The sequence below is a fragment of the Monodelphis domestica genome, chromosome 1, assembly GCF_027887165.1.
Source record: "Monodelphis domestica isolate mMonDom1 chromosome 1, mMonDom1.pri, whole genome shotgun sequence".
In the NCBI taxonomy this organism is placed as follows: domain Eukaryota; kingdom Metazoa; phylum Chordata; class Mammalia; order Didelphimorphia; family Didelphidae; genus Monodelphis; species Monodelphis domestica.
The window spans coordinates 269,116,330-269,134,393 of NC_077227.1; the positions used below are offsets into that span (position 1 = coordinate 269,116,330).

The 18,064-nt window shown below is 36.3% G+C and overlaps 1 protein-coding gene across 6 annotated transcripts in view; it reads left to right on the plus strand.

Annotated features, from left to right (window-relative positions):
* Nucleotides 1-17,110, plus strand: part of LRRC9 (leucine rich repeat containing 9) — a 126,700-nt gene extending 109,590 nt beyond the window's left edge. For 4 of the 6 annotated variants that reach the window (XM_056810838.1, XM_056810837.1, XM_056810840.1 and 1 more), the window contains exons 30-33: nt 2,941-3,081; nt 6,516-6,687; nt 13,472-13,640; nt 14,675-17,110. In XM_056810838.1, the coding sequence (XP_056666816.1) occupies nt 2,941-3,081; nt 6,516-6,687; nt 13,472-13,640; nt 14,675-14,711 (519 nt within the window). In that variant the 3' untranslated portion in view covers nt 14,712-17,110. Of the gene's footprint in view, nt 1-2,940; nt 3,082-6,166; nt 6,268-6,515; nt 6,688-13,471; nt 13,641-14,674 lie in introns of those variants that run through there. The other 2 variants (XM_056810842.1, XM_056810843.1) reach the window with 2 other exon arrangements.
* Nucleotides 17,111-18,064: the final 954 nt, after the last annotated feature.

Genomic DNA, 18,064 nt, shown 5'->3' on the forward strand with positions numbered 1-18,064 from the left:
AAAAGAAGAGATATAATAGGATCAAGTTGCTAGTAGAAGAATTAACGTTTTGCAAGGGGCAGAGTCATCTCTTCATGTGAGTGATAGAGGAGATAGTGGGAATAGCTATCCAAGTGATGTGAAACAAGGAGAAAGGAAGAAGAATGAGCTCTCAATGAATGGCCTCAATTTTTTTCAATAAAATATGAAGCAAGGTACTCTGCTAAGAGGCAAGTAGGGAAGAGAATAACTTGGGAGGTTTGAAGAGAGATGGAAAGGTTTAGAAAAAGTACTGTAGCAAGTAGGATAATGAGTCAATTAAGGAGGTGGGAAAGGTTTGCCTTGCACTACAATGAGAGTCTGGATGAAATTATGTGGACCCAGTCAGTATTAGTTTCACGTTTTCCAACTCTTCAGTAACAGATGAATAGAAACAAAGGTAGTAGAGAGTAGGAGTAGTCCAAGGCTAGAATTTGGCAAATCATGGTCAGCAACTGGTTGAAAGGGCAAAAAGCTTATGGAAAGAGGATAATATTGGGTTAAACTGGTTCACCCAGGAGCCAAGACAGGGCATTGAAGAAATTGTAGCCAAAGCAAGACCAGTGGCCTGGGATAACTGAGGGAAAGAGGAATTGGAAGTCACAGTGAGGACTAAAAACTGGGTTAAAGATTGTAAAACAGAAAGATGGAAAAAGAAAACAAGGAATACTACAACTCCCCCCACTCAACTAGTGTAGAATGTAAAAGTACAGCTCGTGCTAGGAATGGCCATGAGGGAGACTTTGTCATCAGGAGGGAGCCAAGTCTCAGAGAAAGCCATGAGATCAAAAGAGTGAGTAAGGAAAAAGTTTAAAATGATAGCAAGTGTGTTAGCTATGGAGCAGACTTGCTATAGTTTTAGCACAGAGTGCCAAAGAATGCCACATTCACCTTGACCATTGTGTATACCTTTCCTGGGGTGGAAGTGCTTAATTAAAACCATGCTCTCTGTAGTAGAGAGGTAGCAGATCTGCTATCCTTTGGTGCCTCCTCTATGAGGAAAGCCATTTTGTGTAGGGGTTTGTGGACTTCTTGATATTTCCAAGCAAAATGAGCTCTGAGCCCATAATCATTGGTTCATTCCAATTTCTTTTTAGATAGGTTGAATTTTCAATAAGTTCTAGTCACATGGCTTTGACATAAATGGAATTAGTTTTCCCTGAAAGTAGATATATATACATGCTGGTATAATATATGCAGTATTCTTGTCCAGCAGTAAATAGCTTATAACTGGAGCATAATCCATAAATAAAATATTTAAATATCTGACACATAACTGCTATTCCTTGATCCAAATCCCTTACACACACACACACACACACACACACACACACACACACAGAATCAAGACCAAGGGATTCTGGGATATACACAGTCTGTGCCCTTCTTTTTCCCATGGTGTTCCTCTAGATAACTTCTTAGGGCTGGTCATCAGTTGCTGCTGAAAGAACTATGGATTGTTAAAAGGGAGAGGAGACCCCTGGGATGATAGTACAAATGTTAGTTTGATTGGGAACCCCCCCCTCCAAGGTACAGGTAAAAGCAGAGGTCTGTACCAGATTAGGAACACTACAGGAGTGGGAATGGACAGCTGGTCAGTTTGCAAAACCTAACCCCCTGGGTCCCCTTCTGATCAAACTTCTTGCTGGAGGAGGATCAATGACTTTCCATTCAGGTTTTGACTTTACCTGGATCTGATAGAGATCCTCCTCCCCTATCAGATCTCCACCCACCAACCTTCCTTCTTTCCTTTTAAGATCTGACTGCTAATTAAAACAACTATTTATTTGGGATAGGCTAACAGGGGGGAGGTTAGGGAAGAGGTCAAACAGGAGTTCCCTAAGCTAAAACACACATTGATGATGAATCCTTTCAGCTTAGGCCAACAACCAAAAGGACTGGCCTGGAAGCTTTCTCTGTCTTATTGTTTCCCCTATGCTGGCTAACCTAATCTAATATTAAAGAAACAACAAATGTTATTTAGGTAAAGCTGGCACAGAGAGAAATATTTCTGTCTTCAGGACTGACTCAGCCTGCCTATCAGGGTAAACCTTCTCAGGCAGCTCCACACAGTGTTGAGAAACAGGATCAATTCACAGTCAATGTGGGCATCGGATATGACATGGAAATCCTCAGAAAATGATGCATTTTCAATCCTGAGATGGGAATTGGAGCTGCTTTCAGTCTAGGGTTTTAGAACTCCACTCCAATCAAAGTCCATTTGTTCTCCCAGCAGTCCCTGCCCCCAACATTCCAACTGCCCCTTGTTGTCACTCCTGCTTCCTCACCATTCCACTTCAACTCCATGTAAAATCCTTCTAGGGTTGTGGCCCATTCAAGTCGCTGGAGCTGGATTGAAGGATCTGGTGTAAACGAGAACTCAGTAGGTTTCATAGTCTCACTGTCTGGTTGTTGGCAAACACCTATGATTGCTGATGACCTTGGCTTTTCTTGTATCACAGCTGTCTGAATGGAATGAACAGCCAGTTCTAGCCAGGGCAAGACTACCAATGTCTTCTCATCCGTTTCCCTTTGAGGACAGCCCTCACCCTCCCTGATAGTGCTGATTCTTTTTCTAGTCACCACCATGAGGCTCCCCAAGCAGGGTGAGAGTGAAGGGTGGGTTACAGCAAATTGATAAGCCCTATCCTTACTAAAACAGATGTTTCCAAGAGAGCCCAGGACTCTACATGGCAACTTCAATGACATTTTCAGAAATTAATTTTTTTCATATAAGCATAAAAGAAGTTTCAGAATTAAACTGTTGAGCTCAATAAACTTTTAATACGCTTCTGCCGTTTGGAAAACATGTTAACTCGTTTTCATTTTTTGATGTGTAGGATAAATCTGCTTCTCTAACATGATTAAATTTTTAACTGAAAATGACTCTAAATGATTACTTGTCATTTTACCTTTCCTCAGATTTCTCGTAAAGTTTCACATCGACATATGCTGATATATCGATTGCCTAACTTACAAATGTTAGATGGAATTGCTGTAAATTATGATGACAGAGCAAGAGCTGAATTTCACTTCTCTGAACCCCAAACAAGGAAAAATTCAGTAATGATTATTATTCTTTTCTAATTTTTTATTTAAAAGTATAAATCTTTATAAAATGAAAGTCTGAAAAATGCTTGTTTTAATTGTGTCTAAGATGGGCTTTATAGTTTCTTTACTAACATTTGTTTAGTTGCTCTCAAACGTAGTTTGATCATTTCTGGTGACATGTGGTTTAACTTTAGCCAAGCCACTTGGTTTTGTTTGCTATTTTCCCAGTGAAAGGTGATTGTAAGAGGTAAGGAATGACTCTCCTCTTCCAACTCTGTGGTGAAAGAAAGGCCCATGATGATTTATTTTTCTGCTGCATGTGTCCTTCTAGCAGAAAAAGGTGGCATGGACTAGACAGGCAGGAAAAGAGCCACATGGAGCATATCCTTAAGAATTCTTTATCTACTCATCTCCAGCTGACAGCTGGAATATGAATAACATGGTGTGAGTGTGTGTGTTGGTTTATGGTAGGGAGAGGGTGTTGGGAGAGGAAGGAGGTTAAGATTCCTTCATATCGAGGAGGATGAACTTTCATCACTGTTCAAGATATAGAGAAGAGAATCAAGCAGAACAAACCCTTTACAACTTAGAGTTATAAGCTGTTTATGAGTTAATTACTTAATTTTACCTTTAAAAGAATACCTAAATATAACAACATTGTTATTTTTATATAGGCTAAGAGTTGTACTTAGTATGGTTTATGTATACTTATTATGGTTATGATCCAAACACCCTTGTTCTTCAGGAGCCACAAAAGGATAGGAGTCCCCAGGGAACAAGGTGATTCCCAGAGCTAACAGTAACTTTTTTTTTGCAGATTATGCCTAGCAGCTTAAAATTTAATCATTTATCCCTGTTATTTTAAGTTATTTTTAATTAACATTTTAAAACTTCTTTTACCTATAGGTCCCTTTTTTGTATTTCTAAATTACTTAAATTGAAAATGATTAGGTCTTTATTGTCAAGGACTTGGACTTGATATCCCATATATTTATTGATAGACGAATATTGGGAATAGAATCTCTAATATGATACATATTTGATAGACGTTGTGATGTAATTAATAGACAATTGGTATTATAGTCAGGAATAGATTAATTTAAGCCCTACTTCTAACACATTTGGCTAGTGTAATCCCAGGTACTTAACCTCTCCATAACTCAAGGGACTCTGAACTCTACAAGTTGCAGAACAGTTGCCAATATGCAGTGCTTAGAGGGAGGGAGTTTATTCACCAGGAGCTGTTTATAGGAAAGATTACATAAATCTCAACCTGCCCTAAAAAGATGCATTATTTAGCAGTTGATTTTTAAAGTATGATATCCAAAGATAACACATGTGAAAATATTCACAAATAACTTATCTGTGACACATTGCTCATGCACAAAAAATAAATTTACTTTCAAACTGATATAGGAAACATTTTATTTCAAAATTGATCCTTATTTGGAAAGATTTTAAAATTATAAAGATTGCCAGTTTAGTGAAATGAGGGAGGCAAGTAAAGTTTTATCTTTATGAGAAACCTCTTTTCTACCAAAGTTCAAAAAAACTCAAGCAAGAATTTATTAGGTATCTACTGTGAGACAAAAATGAAATAGTCCTTTAAGGGAGATAAACAAGTTCATATAAAATATCTACTGGGATGGGGGGGGGGGGACAGCTGGATTGAGAGCCAGGCCTAGAGATGAGAGGTACTGGGTTCATATCTGGCCTCAGATACTTCCTAGCTGGGTGACCCTGGGCAAGTCACTTACCCCCATTGCCTAGCCCTTACTGTTCTTCTGCCTTGGAATCCACACTTAGTACTGATTCTAAGGCAGAAGGCACGGATTTTTTTTTTTAATCTCTACAAGATAACTTGAGGGGCATAAGCATTTCAAGGAGGGAGGATCAGAAAACCTTCATGCCTTAAGCAGAATTTTGAAGGAAATAAGGTATCCTGAAGAAGTTGAGGTAAGATACAAGCACATTCCAGATAGTGTATGAGGAACAGAAAGAATGCTATTTTGATCACACCAAAGAGGGCAAAGAAAGGAGTAACATATCATATGGTTGGAAAGAGAGGTTGGAACTTTAAAAACTTAATGGAGAAGAAACCTGATCCCAGGAAGTCCCTGGAGTTAGTTGAGATGATATGGTCAGATGTGTCCATTCGCTTCTAAAGCTATTGGAAAAGGGAGAGAATTGAAGAGGTAAGAGAAGACAGGGAGAACCAAGTAGGGAGATGTGTGAGTGAAGAAAAGGGAAAGTATAAGAAAAATATTGTGAAGATAAAAAACAAGATTTGGTCATTAGACATGTGGAGCAAGGAAGAATGAGTCAAGCAAAATGCTATGGTCATGAGCCTGGATGACTAAAAGAATGGTACTGTTGCCCCCCCCCAAATAATAGGAAACATTAGAAGAGGAAAATGGTGGGGTTTGGGGGGGAGGTGGCATTAAGTTTTATACCTGCAGGGTTTCAGGTGCCTGTGAAATATACAATTTGAAGTGTCCAATAAACCATTGGTAATATGGAAGAAAAACTCAGGCTGAAATAGATTTGTGAGTCATTTATATAGGGATAATTAAACTCATGGGACCAGAAGTCAACAAAATAAATAGCAAGTAGAAGGCCAAAACGAAATTTTAGAGGACACCCAGGAAGGACGTATATACAGATAATAAAATAAGGTGTCACTTGAGCTACTTACAAGAAAACTAGAAATTCTAATAGAGGTGAGGTAGGAGTTCATTCCAGATATGGGAGATAGCCATTTTAAAAGCCAGGAGATAAGATAGTGTGTCATGTGTGAGAAACAGCAAAATTGCCAGTTTGACTGGACTGTAGAGTAAAGAAAGGAGATTATCCAACAGAAAAGTAGGTGGGAGCCAGTTTCTAAAAGGCTTCAAAAGCTAAGCAGAGATGAAGATTGTTTTTATCTGGTTCCTTAGAGCAGAGCTGAACTTTTACCTATTTTGATTATTTATGTGGACAAACAGAAAAAATTTTCAGATTTGTTATTTGTAGTCTATTGTAGTTTTTAAGGCCCTATGAGAAAGGAAGAAATTAAAACATCTTAATGTAAATATATTTTTATGCTTTTATATTTCAGAAGAAAATTTCACAGCCTACATATTATTTCAGTATTCTATTTTACTATGGAGATGGAAGAGAAACTCTCATCCAGAAGTCGCTGGGAGAGTGGGGATGATGGTCAGTCTCAGAAAATGTGTATTTTTCTGTAGGACTAGTTACAAAATAGAATCTGTAATAAAGTTTGTTGAGACATGAAAGAAGTCGGAAATTGTTACCTAATTTCAGCCCGCCCAAGTACAAAAATTCTACTTCTCTAAAAGTTTAGGGCCAGAAATACCTATTACATAGGTTTGTAGGGAGGACTAAACCTACTAACCAGAGCTTGGGAGATGAGGCATTTTTAATTGTTTCATTTTATTATGTAGTTTGTTCCTGTTGCCAGCTCTCCAGTGGACTATGGACAAAATGGCCAAGTGAAAGCTCCTCCCATAAAGATAACAAATGTAATTCTGCATGAAGGACTTGGCCATTACTTCGGAACTGACTTCACATTTACTCCTGTAAATGAAAATATTTTAACCAGTGAGTGTAATAAGGGTGAGTGTAATGAAACACTTCATTTTTTAAAATCTCACTTCCATTTCTTAAAGGTACTTAGTACTTTCTACTGCTGAACATTTTATATTTGATCAAGTTTTATACAAGCAGTATAAGTTGGAAGATTCTGAAATTTGTTGTATTTGTGCAAGATACCATGAAAGATGGAAACGAAAGATAACCTTATTCAAGAACCCTCTCATTACTGAGATGTGATAAAGACAGGGAGATGTATGCTTCTGAGGTATTCGCCACGGTTATGGAGGAAATCCAGATCAGAATGCAAGTTGAAGAAGGATTCCATGTAGAAAATAAGGTTCTCCCGAAGTTCAATTTATGGATGGCATTGTGCTATTACATCAAGCTTTGGATCACTGCAGAGCCTCCTAGACAAGATTCATAGACCCTTATGCGAGTTTGGCCTCGCCACACAAGAAAAATCAAGTAGATGAAGAATGCCTGTTATCCAAACTGTGATATGCAATTGAATGAACATGTGACTTGGACAGACATTGAAAGTGGATGAGTTGGTCCTAGAATTAAACTGAAGGAAGATATTGCCTCTGGAAAAATGTAAACAACTCCTTTTGTTATTGGTCAGTCATTCCAGTCACGTCAGACTTTTTGTGACCCCCATTTGGGGTTTTCTTGGCAGAGATACTGCCTTCTCCAGATCATTTTACAGATGAGGAACTGAGGCAAAAAGGGTTAAGTGATTTGCCCAGGGTCACACAGCTAGTAAGTATCTGAGGCAGAAATGAACTCAGGAACATGAGTCTTCCTGATTCCAAGCCTTGCACTATCCACTGTGCCACTCAGTTGCCCTACAGCAATTTTAATGCCCCAAGCTTCACTCAGGAAAAAAAAAGTTACCTTTTTAATATCAATAGTCAATTGATGGGATAGTATGGATGTGAGTCATGGAATACCATAGTTGTCAAAGAATTGAAATCACTCACATTTCACTCTGGAAATAACTCAATGGTAGGTGTGAACAGGCAAAAGCATTTAATAAATATGAATTTATAACAAAGAACTACAATAAAGGTTATCATCAAAGAAGCTCATGTTTGGGGTGGGGGGATATTGGCTGTTTACATGACGAGAGTGAAAAATAACAAGTGGAAAGCCCATGCATTCCTGTGGTATTTTCATGATGTCAGACAAAGGAAAAGCAGGGCCATAGCATGTTGAGTCGATGCTGTCTAGAAAGCTTACAGAAGGATGAAAATTATACAGGATAGTGAGGTATAGATGAGCTGTGCTATGTATCACTGGGGGGAAACTATTCACCTCTCTGAGGTGAGCCATATTCAGATCCTGACTAATTCTTCCTCCCAGTGTGACCTTGGGCAAGCCCTTTCACCTCTCTGGATCTCAATTTCCTCATCTATAAAATGAGGGAATTAAACTTAATAACTTCCAAAGACCCTTCCAGCTTTACATTATGATCCTGTGATCCATTTGAATGCTTGAGTTTGGGCTTCTATTCAAACATCTGAATGTGAGAGGACCACATTTGCTCACAATTTGGGTCTGTATCTATGGACAATTATGTATGCTTCATGACTTTGCATTGCCCAATTTTGGGTGGAGGCTAATGCCTTCCATGGTATAAGCTGAAAACTCCTTAACTGGGAAAAAAATTAAAAAGAACTAAAATTGAATGTTTTCTATTAGGGGCCAGAAGCTTGTGGCTTATTGTGAAAGTCTAAACTGGTGAAGCTAGTTATACATAGATGTCCTTACTAGAAGGTCAGAGGCAATAGTAGTGTTAGTATCTCGACCAATGTATTAAGATTTCATTAAATACAGATAAATACAAAGACTTACATTTTGGTTCAAAAAACTCAAATTCACAGGCATAAGGCAGGATCTTCATGGACAAGCTAGAATGTTCATCTGAGAAAAAAATTTTTTTGAGTTTCAGTGGACTGCAAGGTCAGTGAGAAACACCATGTCATATGATGACCAAAGAACTTTTATACAATCTAAGGATACATTGAGAGAAGAATAATATCTAGGTGAAAGTCCTACTGAACCTACTCTATTCAAATGACATCTGAATATTATTTTCAGTTCTGGTCACCCCCTTTTTAAAAGGATATGGATAAGCTGGCGAGCATCCAGAAGAAAGTCATCATTACAGGAAAGGACTTTGAGATGGTGCCAGTTAAGGACTGGAAAAGAAAAAATTTGGGTCAGGTCATGAAAGCTGTCTGCATTTCAAGTACTGTCCCATGGCAAAAAGCTTTACATTTGTTCTGCTTGCCTCCAGAGGATGGAACTTCACTTCTATAAAAGGAAAAATTCCTTAAAATGGAATGGGCTCCTTCCTAAGGAGGTTTCCCATTCACTGGAGATCTTCACACTAAGATTGGATGCCTTTTTCTTTGATAGGTTGTACAGACTTTTGTTCAGGTCCATTTTGGGCTGGACGACCTCTCAAGACCTCTTCCAACTCTAAGATTCTATTACTTTATAAACTTATTCTGAGATCAGAAGCACACAGGGTCTGAAGAGTGAAGAAAGACCTAATCTAGGTATCAGGCCAAAGAGTGCTATATAGGCATAAAGGATTTGAATTCTTCATAAGAATTCAAACAATTCTCACACAAATGTTCCATGATTGCCCACGTTAATCCATCAAAAAACAAAACAAAACACTAAAGACCTACTATTATAAGCTATTGGGCTAAGTGCTAGAAATACAAAGCTAAATATAAAATAATTCCTCCCTTAAGCAACTTATATTCTATCTGGAAAGACAACATGGCCTTGAGCTAGTCACTAAACCACTCCATAAGCCTCAAGTTTCCTCAACTAGAAAGTGAAGAAATTGTATTAGATGTTCCTTCTAGTTACACATGCCTATTATAGCTCTAAATCTTTGATATATAAAAGTATAGAAGCATTCTGGACTTACTGTCCCAGAGCAAGGCTGGCTACTTCCTTAGAGGTGCTCAGATCCACCCAAGTAGCCTTGGAGTATCTATACTGCTTTTGGCTCAAGCCCCCATTCTAGTGTGTTGTCCCACTGTTAACTGCCAATGTTTAGTGCCCCAGTTCCCTTAAGATAATTAACATTAATTAGTTTTTACAATGGGATATAGCAAGAATAAAAGCATAAATATTCTCTGTCTCTCCTTGCCAATACTTGTACAATAAGCTATCTTCTATGTCCTCAGTCACTGGGGAGAATGAGTTCCAGTAGCATAGTTTCAAAATAGCATTCATTCCCATCATATTCACTTCCAAACTTGGTACGACCAATATGGATAGATAATACTACTGAACTGGGCTGAGCAAGTCACTTGGGATTTCCCCCCTCTCCATCTAGCTTCTAGCAAATCCTAGCATGGACTTCAGTTCCTGGACTCTATTGATCTTTTGAAGCTCAAAATCTCAAAGCTAACTCTGATCTCTTTCACCTAAAACAGGAAAGGATAAATGCAAAGATAGAGAAAAAAAAAGACTAAGAAAAAAATTCTGAAGTCTATATTCACAGGCCACATGTCAGCCTTAAGTGGGAGGACCTGAGACTAAAACTATGACACCATTGTCTAACTGGAAGATGGCCAAGCAAGAAAAAAGCCAAGACCCTAGCTAACCTTTGAATTCACCTCAGCCCTGATGCTGATGTAAAAAGATAAGGATGGATAACAAGCATGGTTTGTGTGGTGGCACCTTTGACAGAAATAGGCAAAAAGACTCAGTATTCACCACATGGTTAGTAAACTGAAATGTTACAGAACATCAGAGATCACTCCAAATTCTCTGTAAAGATTGCATTGGCCAAGCACACTGTGAATGTTCATAAAGACTGGCCTCACCATTTTATGCAAAATAAAATCAAGAGTAGGGATGGGGAGGGTGTGTAAGCAGTTGGAGTAATCAAGAAAATTTCCACCCTAGGAAGTGGCTATTGGATTGTGCTTTTGAGGAAAACTAAGGATTCTAAAAGGTAAGAGTAAGGAAGGAGTATGTCACAGGTATGAGGCTTGTCCAGAGGCTATAGGGAAAGGAGATGGGTTTTTTTTGTAAAGAACTAGAAAATTAATTTGGCTGAAAAGTAAAGTAGGGGCGTCGGGGAGGTAGTAATATATAATAAGTTGAGGCCAGTGCAAGAGTTTTAAAGGCAAAACAGAATCGTTTCTATTTGATCTTAGAGATAATAAACCACTGGAGTTCATTAAGCAGAAGAGTGACATGCGCTTTAAATCTCACTTTTGGCAGCCATGTAGAATTTAGATTGAGTGAGGGAGAGACTTAAGGCTGGAGATCAATAAGTGTGCTGTTCCAATAATTCAGGCAGTAGCTGAGAACTTGAACAGAGAATGTATGAATGTATGAAAAAGTGAATGAATGAAAAAGCTTGCACTAATCATCAGAGATACAACAGAACAGGGCCATAATCCCTGCTCTGGAGAAGCTCACATTTTAATTGTGAGAGAACACATATAGGAGAGCTCAGCCGCAAAGTGGATGAAGAGTCCTAAGGAGTCTTAGGATGAGGTAGACAGTGTTGTTTAGAAATACTTGGAGTATCTAGATTGTAACCCAGGATAGGGGATAAGCCGTCATGATCCATAGGATGCAGTTACATGCAGAGGGTAAGTCTCAGTTTCCTTCCATGTTACTGAAAGGATTGTGGTTGATGACTCATCAATCAAATGGCAGTAGGAGATATAGAAATAGATTTTCCCATCACTAGGAAGTTGGAAGAGTTCAGCCCATGACTATCAGGAAGTAGGGATGAGCCTCAAAACAGAATAGAACGGTGGCTCTATGTTCCCACCTGGTTTTAGCATCCAAACAAAAGGAATTGTGCCTCTCCATGTCTGTTGGTACCTCTGCTGAGCCTTCTGGCAGCCCAGTGGGATCTGGGCATTGGGCAGGCTTGGGCAGAGGAAAGTCCCAACAGGGATCTGAGGTAGGAAAGAGAAAGGGCTCTCCAAGGTTCCTCCCTTGGTTCCTCCAACAGCCCATTGGGGTTGGAATCATAGAATGGTGGTCATGTGATGTCTTGGAGGATAAATTAACAAGACTTAACAATTAATTAGATATGTGGGAAGAGGAGGAATGAGAAGATATGGACAGATTATATAGATTCGGATGGTGTAGTAGCATCCTTGATAAACAGCCAAGTTCAAAAGAGGGGCTGATTTTAGGTGAAAGATCATTTAATTCTATTTTAAATATATTAAATCCAAGGTGCCTATAGGTCATCTAATTCAAAATATCTAATAGATAGTAGACAGAACTGGAGTTCAGGAGAGAGAGGGTGTTAAACCTATGCGTTATCTGCTTAAAGATAACTAATCTGTGAAGTAATGAGATCACAGAAAGGAAATGTATTAAGAGATGAGATGAGAGGGCCCAGGACAGCTTGTAGCAGCCCACAGCCATAAATCTCAGAGAATGGAAGATGATATAGCAAAAGAAACCAAGGAGTGGTCGGGTAGGGAGAAGGAGTATCAAGAGAGCAAAGTTATTAAAACCCAGAGAGAGAGTGATCATCTGAAAAGATGACCATCAGCAAAGATGATGAGAGCAGGTGCTCCAATTGAGTAACTTCGGAGGGACCGGTTTCAGTTGCATGATAACCCACATAAGCCATATGACCAGTTTAAGAAGTGAGAAAGAGAAGTGAAAGTGGGATAGCTTGAAAGTGTGATAAGGCCAATGAGGGTCTTTTTAAGGCCAGAAAGACATAGACATGTTTGTTGACAGCAGAAAAGGAGCCAATACATAAGAGTTTGATTGTGGGGGACATCTGCTTGGAAGACATGAGAGGGAATAGGATCAAAGATATATGTAGAAGGAAAATTAGATCCATCTTTCAGCACCCCTTAAATTAGTTGCAGCTGGACAGCTTTTTTTGTTTTGTTTTTACCAGTAGCATTGACCTCTAACAAGACATTACTAAAACCAGTTTACAAAAATAGTTTGCCCCAAAGGTGGTCATCTGAGGTGGAAAATAATTTTGTCAGCATTTATATCTTTTTAAAATTTTGAACTTGGCAACCATCAAAAACCACAATCATTTATATATACAAAGAAAAACAGAAAAAGAAAATTGCATGTGAAACAGAATCTCAATTATGTATAGCTTGAAAGTTTTTAAAAGTATATAATAAATTTAACAGAAATTCCCATACTGATCTACTTGTCATATTTCTTTTCTAAACTTTGCTCTACTTTTTTCAGCATATTTTCAGCATATTTTTCAGCATATTTTGTAAATGTTTCATTAATGTTCTTTTCTTCTTTAGCGGGACATCACTATAACTACTCTCCCATAACTATCCCTACCCCTAAACAAAAAATAAATACTTTCTCTTATAATAACTAAAAATAGTTGAGAAAAACAGATTTCCCCATTGGCTAAATTAGATGTTGGTCTCATTACTAACAAAATAGTTTTCTTGTCAAGAGGTGGGATGTCTTCTTCAACTATGGTTATTCATTGAATTAATTAAAATTCACATATCTTTCTTTTATAATATTATAGTTATGCTTAAATTATTTTCTTGGTTCTGCTTTATTTACTCTGCATTAGTTCATACAAGTTTTCCCAGGCTTATCTGACTCTGTCCTTTTTATTACTTATTATGGCACAATAATATTCCAAGTGGTAAAAGTATATTAAAATATGTATTGAGAATATGTCATCTAGAGTTAATTTATCTAGAATAATGCTAACCAAATAATTATATTGTGCTTCTCATGCAAAAGCAATAATTGTTTTTATTTTTTCTACAACATGAATTCTGTATTTCAGACAGAAAAATGAAGAATTCAGGAAGTATGACAAATAATCCCCGTAGTGTCAATGCAGAAATAACTTTTCAGCAGCTCAGAGGAGTAAATATCTCTCCAACTTTTATGTCACAAGTAAATGTTGCTTCTCGCTCTTCACAGATGTACCAAGGCAGCCGAGATGATGGAAGGTAAAGCTGTCAAATGAGGAGTTTGAATTAGATAATCTTTAATGTTTCCCTCTACTCTACTCTATAAATTCTACTTCCCTATGAAATAACATGGTTTCCCCTAATTCTTTTGGCATTACTCTTCTCTAGTAGTATTTCAACCTTCCATTTGAATTTTTTCTGCATCTAAGTAAAGAGTCATTAAAAATTTTTAGTAAAAATTATGTAGTAATTCACATAGAATACACAAAGGATTTAAAATTTGTCAAGGTAGTATACAATAGAGATCTTTGTTGAGCAGACTATTGGGAAAAATGCCTTGGATATTTTTAACTTTCCCTTAAAATTAGCTAATTATTCTAGCATATTTGTTAATAAAAGAGTACATAAATTCAAATCTGAGATTATGTGGGGCAGATTATTTGCAAATCCATATCATGTCCTTTATTACACCTTCAATTCTACTCAGTCCTATAAATCTGACTTTCTATCTCAAGCAATTTATAGATCAGTTAAATAATGAGAGATGATTGAGGGAGAGTGAGAAAGGAAGAAAGGAAAGAAAAGGAAAGAAAAATAAAGGAAGATGGAAGAGGAAGGAAAGAAAGAAAGAAGGAAAAGAGAGAGGAAAGGAGGAAGAGAGAAGGAAAATGGTTTTAAATGGTTTTAAAAATATAACAGGTGGCTTTATGTGTTTCAAAGACACATGTCAATAGTGCCAGTGTTGAAAGACACCCCTACCTAAACATGGAGGGAAAGTAATCTTTACACGTTTGGCTCTGCTTATTTGTACATAGGAAAACAACAACAAAACAGCAGCAGCAATAATAACCACTTAACCTTCTCAGACTCATATTAGTTTGCAGTAGAACTAAAAGTAGAAACTAGAATTTTTTTCTGCACACTCAAATATGATTCTTATGCCTCTTTCTACATGCCTCACCAAATGAACAATGACATATGACTTATGACTATCTTATTATTCTGCAAGTTAACTGTTCTTAAGGAAACCAAGTCCAAAGTAGTGTGACTAAGAAGTATTTTATTTCTTACAGGATGCCTGGCAACTTTTCCAGACAAAATCGAATGTAATTTGCATAAGAAAAATGAACATGACCCAAGAAATCTATATCTGTTTAATAACAGTGTAAATAAAAGCTAGCAGATAGTGGTGGGTAATGAAAAATGTGAATATGCTAATCATGGTGTTAATGGAGAAACTCAACACCAATATGTGGATAGCTTCATCTTCTCTAGCTCCATATAGCAGTAAGCTAAATCTCACCCTTAGTGGTTTATGTTTGCTAATATCTCATACTTTCGATCCAGTTCTCAGGAGTGATTCTCAAAGAAAAATAATGAGTTGCTCTGTCTCACATCACTTTTTAAAAAGTAGATATGAAAAGAAATTATGAAACAGAGTCAAGCTTTTAGTTCCATGCTACTTAAGACATAGAAATAATATTCTGGCCAGGTACATGTTACCGAAAGAAAACTATAAAAAATTAGCAACTTTGAATTGGAGTATATATATATATGCACACAGAGACACAAGAGGCACATGCATGCATGCATACACACACACAAATATTTAGGGTTTTGTAAAGGCCAAGAGAAGATTCCTTATCAAATATGGCTACCACTTAAAGCAAAATGATCTCACAATTATTTTCTGATGCAGAATTATGTTCACCAATAAGAACCTAAATTTTGCTAATGAATCAGTCATTAATTTATGCTCCTAAAAATGAGAAAGAGCTCGATGGTGATCACATCTGGTCAATAGGCACACAACAAATAATTTCAAGTTCTAAAAGTGCATCTTTAATCTGGGTGCTCACCTTAAATTTTTTTTTTAAAGATTAAATTCCATTTACAATGGTTTTTAGAATGTATTATATAGCATAGGTTTAGTGTAGTAAATTCAAACAATCAGCTACAGTTTTTGAATATCTTGTATATTTTAATGTAACACATAAAACAAGTTGCAAAATTTCTCTTTTGTATTTTGAAATACATCAGTTTAATGACCTTATGACCCATAGAAAATTATTTTGTTTCAATATGGAATGTAATTTTCACAATATTCTCTGTTAACATAGAAGAAAGTTTTGCTAAAATATTTGCCATTTATGATCTTGCTATTTTAAAAATAAATGGCATTAAAACTATTCTAAATCTTACAGAATTCAAGTGTTATGTAATATTTCTTTTTAAGCACCACATATGAGTAATATAATTCATCTAATTCTCAAAGTACCAAAACCATATAGGAGATCGATTATTCAATGTTTAATGTGTGTTTATTCTGTTTGTTTTTAAACCTCATTGCTATTTACATGGGAGTAAGACTATTTAAAGAACAAAACAATGTCCCCCCCCAAAAAAATGTCCATGCAGTTCCAATGTCTTCCAGGAGGTGTCGTAGTTGATCCTTGGATTGTACAAATTTAAAGCCAACTCTGGTACTTCTGCTGACTGCAGAAATGGACTTTCTTTTTGCTGGAATCTCATTTTACACATATAAGTGATAAATAATTTGAGTTACTCTTCTCCATTGAACTAAATTTTGTTATTTAAGGCTATGGTGATTTTTAAATCATCTATTTATAGCTTTTAAAGGGGAAATGATATATTTTTAAAACAGCAAATTTGTTGTAGTATTTTGAGAGGAGAAGATCTGAGTTCAAATCCCAGCCCTACCATTTTCTTGGTCTCAGGCTTTGGGAAAATCACTTCATCATTCTGATCTCAACTTCCACATCCTAAAGAGAACATGGAATGAACTAGATAAACTCAGCGTTATTTGAGTGAAGTGTCTAATAGTTGCCTTTTTCTACATTGTCAGATATGAAATAAGACCATGCTCTACTAAGTTTAAAATAATGGCAGAGGTGGACTAGTGAATTAGTTCAAAAGAGTCATAACTTTAGTAATTTTGACTTGTATATGCTTTTAAATTTTGTGCTAATTTTTAACATCCGTGTAATTTGTAACTGTTAAAATATAGAAGGACCAGCAAAAGGGACTTGGAAAGTACAAGAATCAGATGGAATTTTTTGATATATTTATATCCAAGGGGCTAAACAAGGTTGGAGATTTCAAGGATGATGAATGCATTATAGCCTAATTAGAAACAGAGTTATTTCCAGGCCCCTAAAGGAATGGAGTAGAATATGAAATATAGAATCAGATCAATCAGGTTCACGATGATATTTTATTGGAAAGAACATTGGAGAAAATGCTGTTTTAAATCATCTGTTTCCTATCTACTTTCACGTGGTTAGAATTAAGAAAATACTTTATAAACTCTTAAGCACCACAGAATAAATGAATATCATTGTTATTTCATGTTAAAATAATTATCTTGTATGAAATATAGGTTTTTACTAATATCTTGCTCTCAAATGTTGCAACTACAGATATACAATGACAGATTTAAATTTAGATGGAAAAATTATTTTCAGCCAAATAAAAATTTTAAAAATACAAGTTTATGTGTCCAAGCACATTTTCATATACATATGCACATAAAAGTAGTTTTAGAAGAATGCTAATTCACTTCCCTCTTTTTTTGTAAATGATGGAAGATGGAATATATTAGCTAGTTTTGCTGAACTGTTATTTTCCTCTTTTTAAAAATTCTTTGTTATAATGCATTGCTTTCTGTAAGGGAAGGGCCCCTTGAGAAATGTCAGTGGCATAAAAACAAAAGCTATCAAAATTTTATTTAAAAAATAAAGAAATAGAACATCTGACACCCTTGAAAAAACTTATTTAAGATTTCATCAGAAATGAGAAAAAGGTCTGAGTCTGGGGCCTAGAAATTAGAGAGTGAGCCTAACTTGAGATTTCTGGCCCTGAGGAAGGCATCAGAATAGATTATCTTAAACTTGCTACAGATGTTAAATAAACAAAAGAAAAAGAATTGTTTGTATGTAAAAGAATCTTCAGTAGTTTATTTGTCTTGGTCAAAAAAAAGTATTTCATTTGCTTATTTACTCGCATTATAATTTGTATTTTCTTGGTAGTTGTTTTTCTAATACTTATTTTAAAAAGAATGCTTACATATTAATATACTGTGTCAATTTCATTGGCTTTTATTCATGAAGTTCCACATTTTACCAAGTATTTAATTTTTTCTAAAAATCTTATCCTTAGTTGTATTACGGATTCTCATGAATTCTGCAAAATACTATTTCCATAAAAGATAACAAATTATTCATCATGACAGTAAGTATAGGAGTAAGCACACATTGCAAGGCTTCTTGGGGATCACAGTGAGCCTAACACATACAAAAATGGACACTGACAGATTCTTCTTGTACCTCTACTATAAAACTCAGAGCTTCTGAAGTTCACTCAATTATTTTTCTTGTTGATTGTGTTGCCTCTTTCTTCCAAAACAGCATTTATGGAGGAAAATTTGTTAGTTCCAGTCTTGA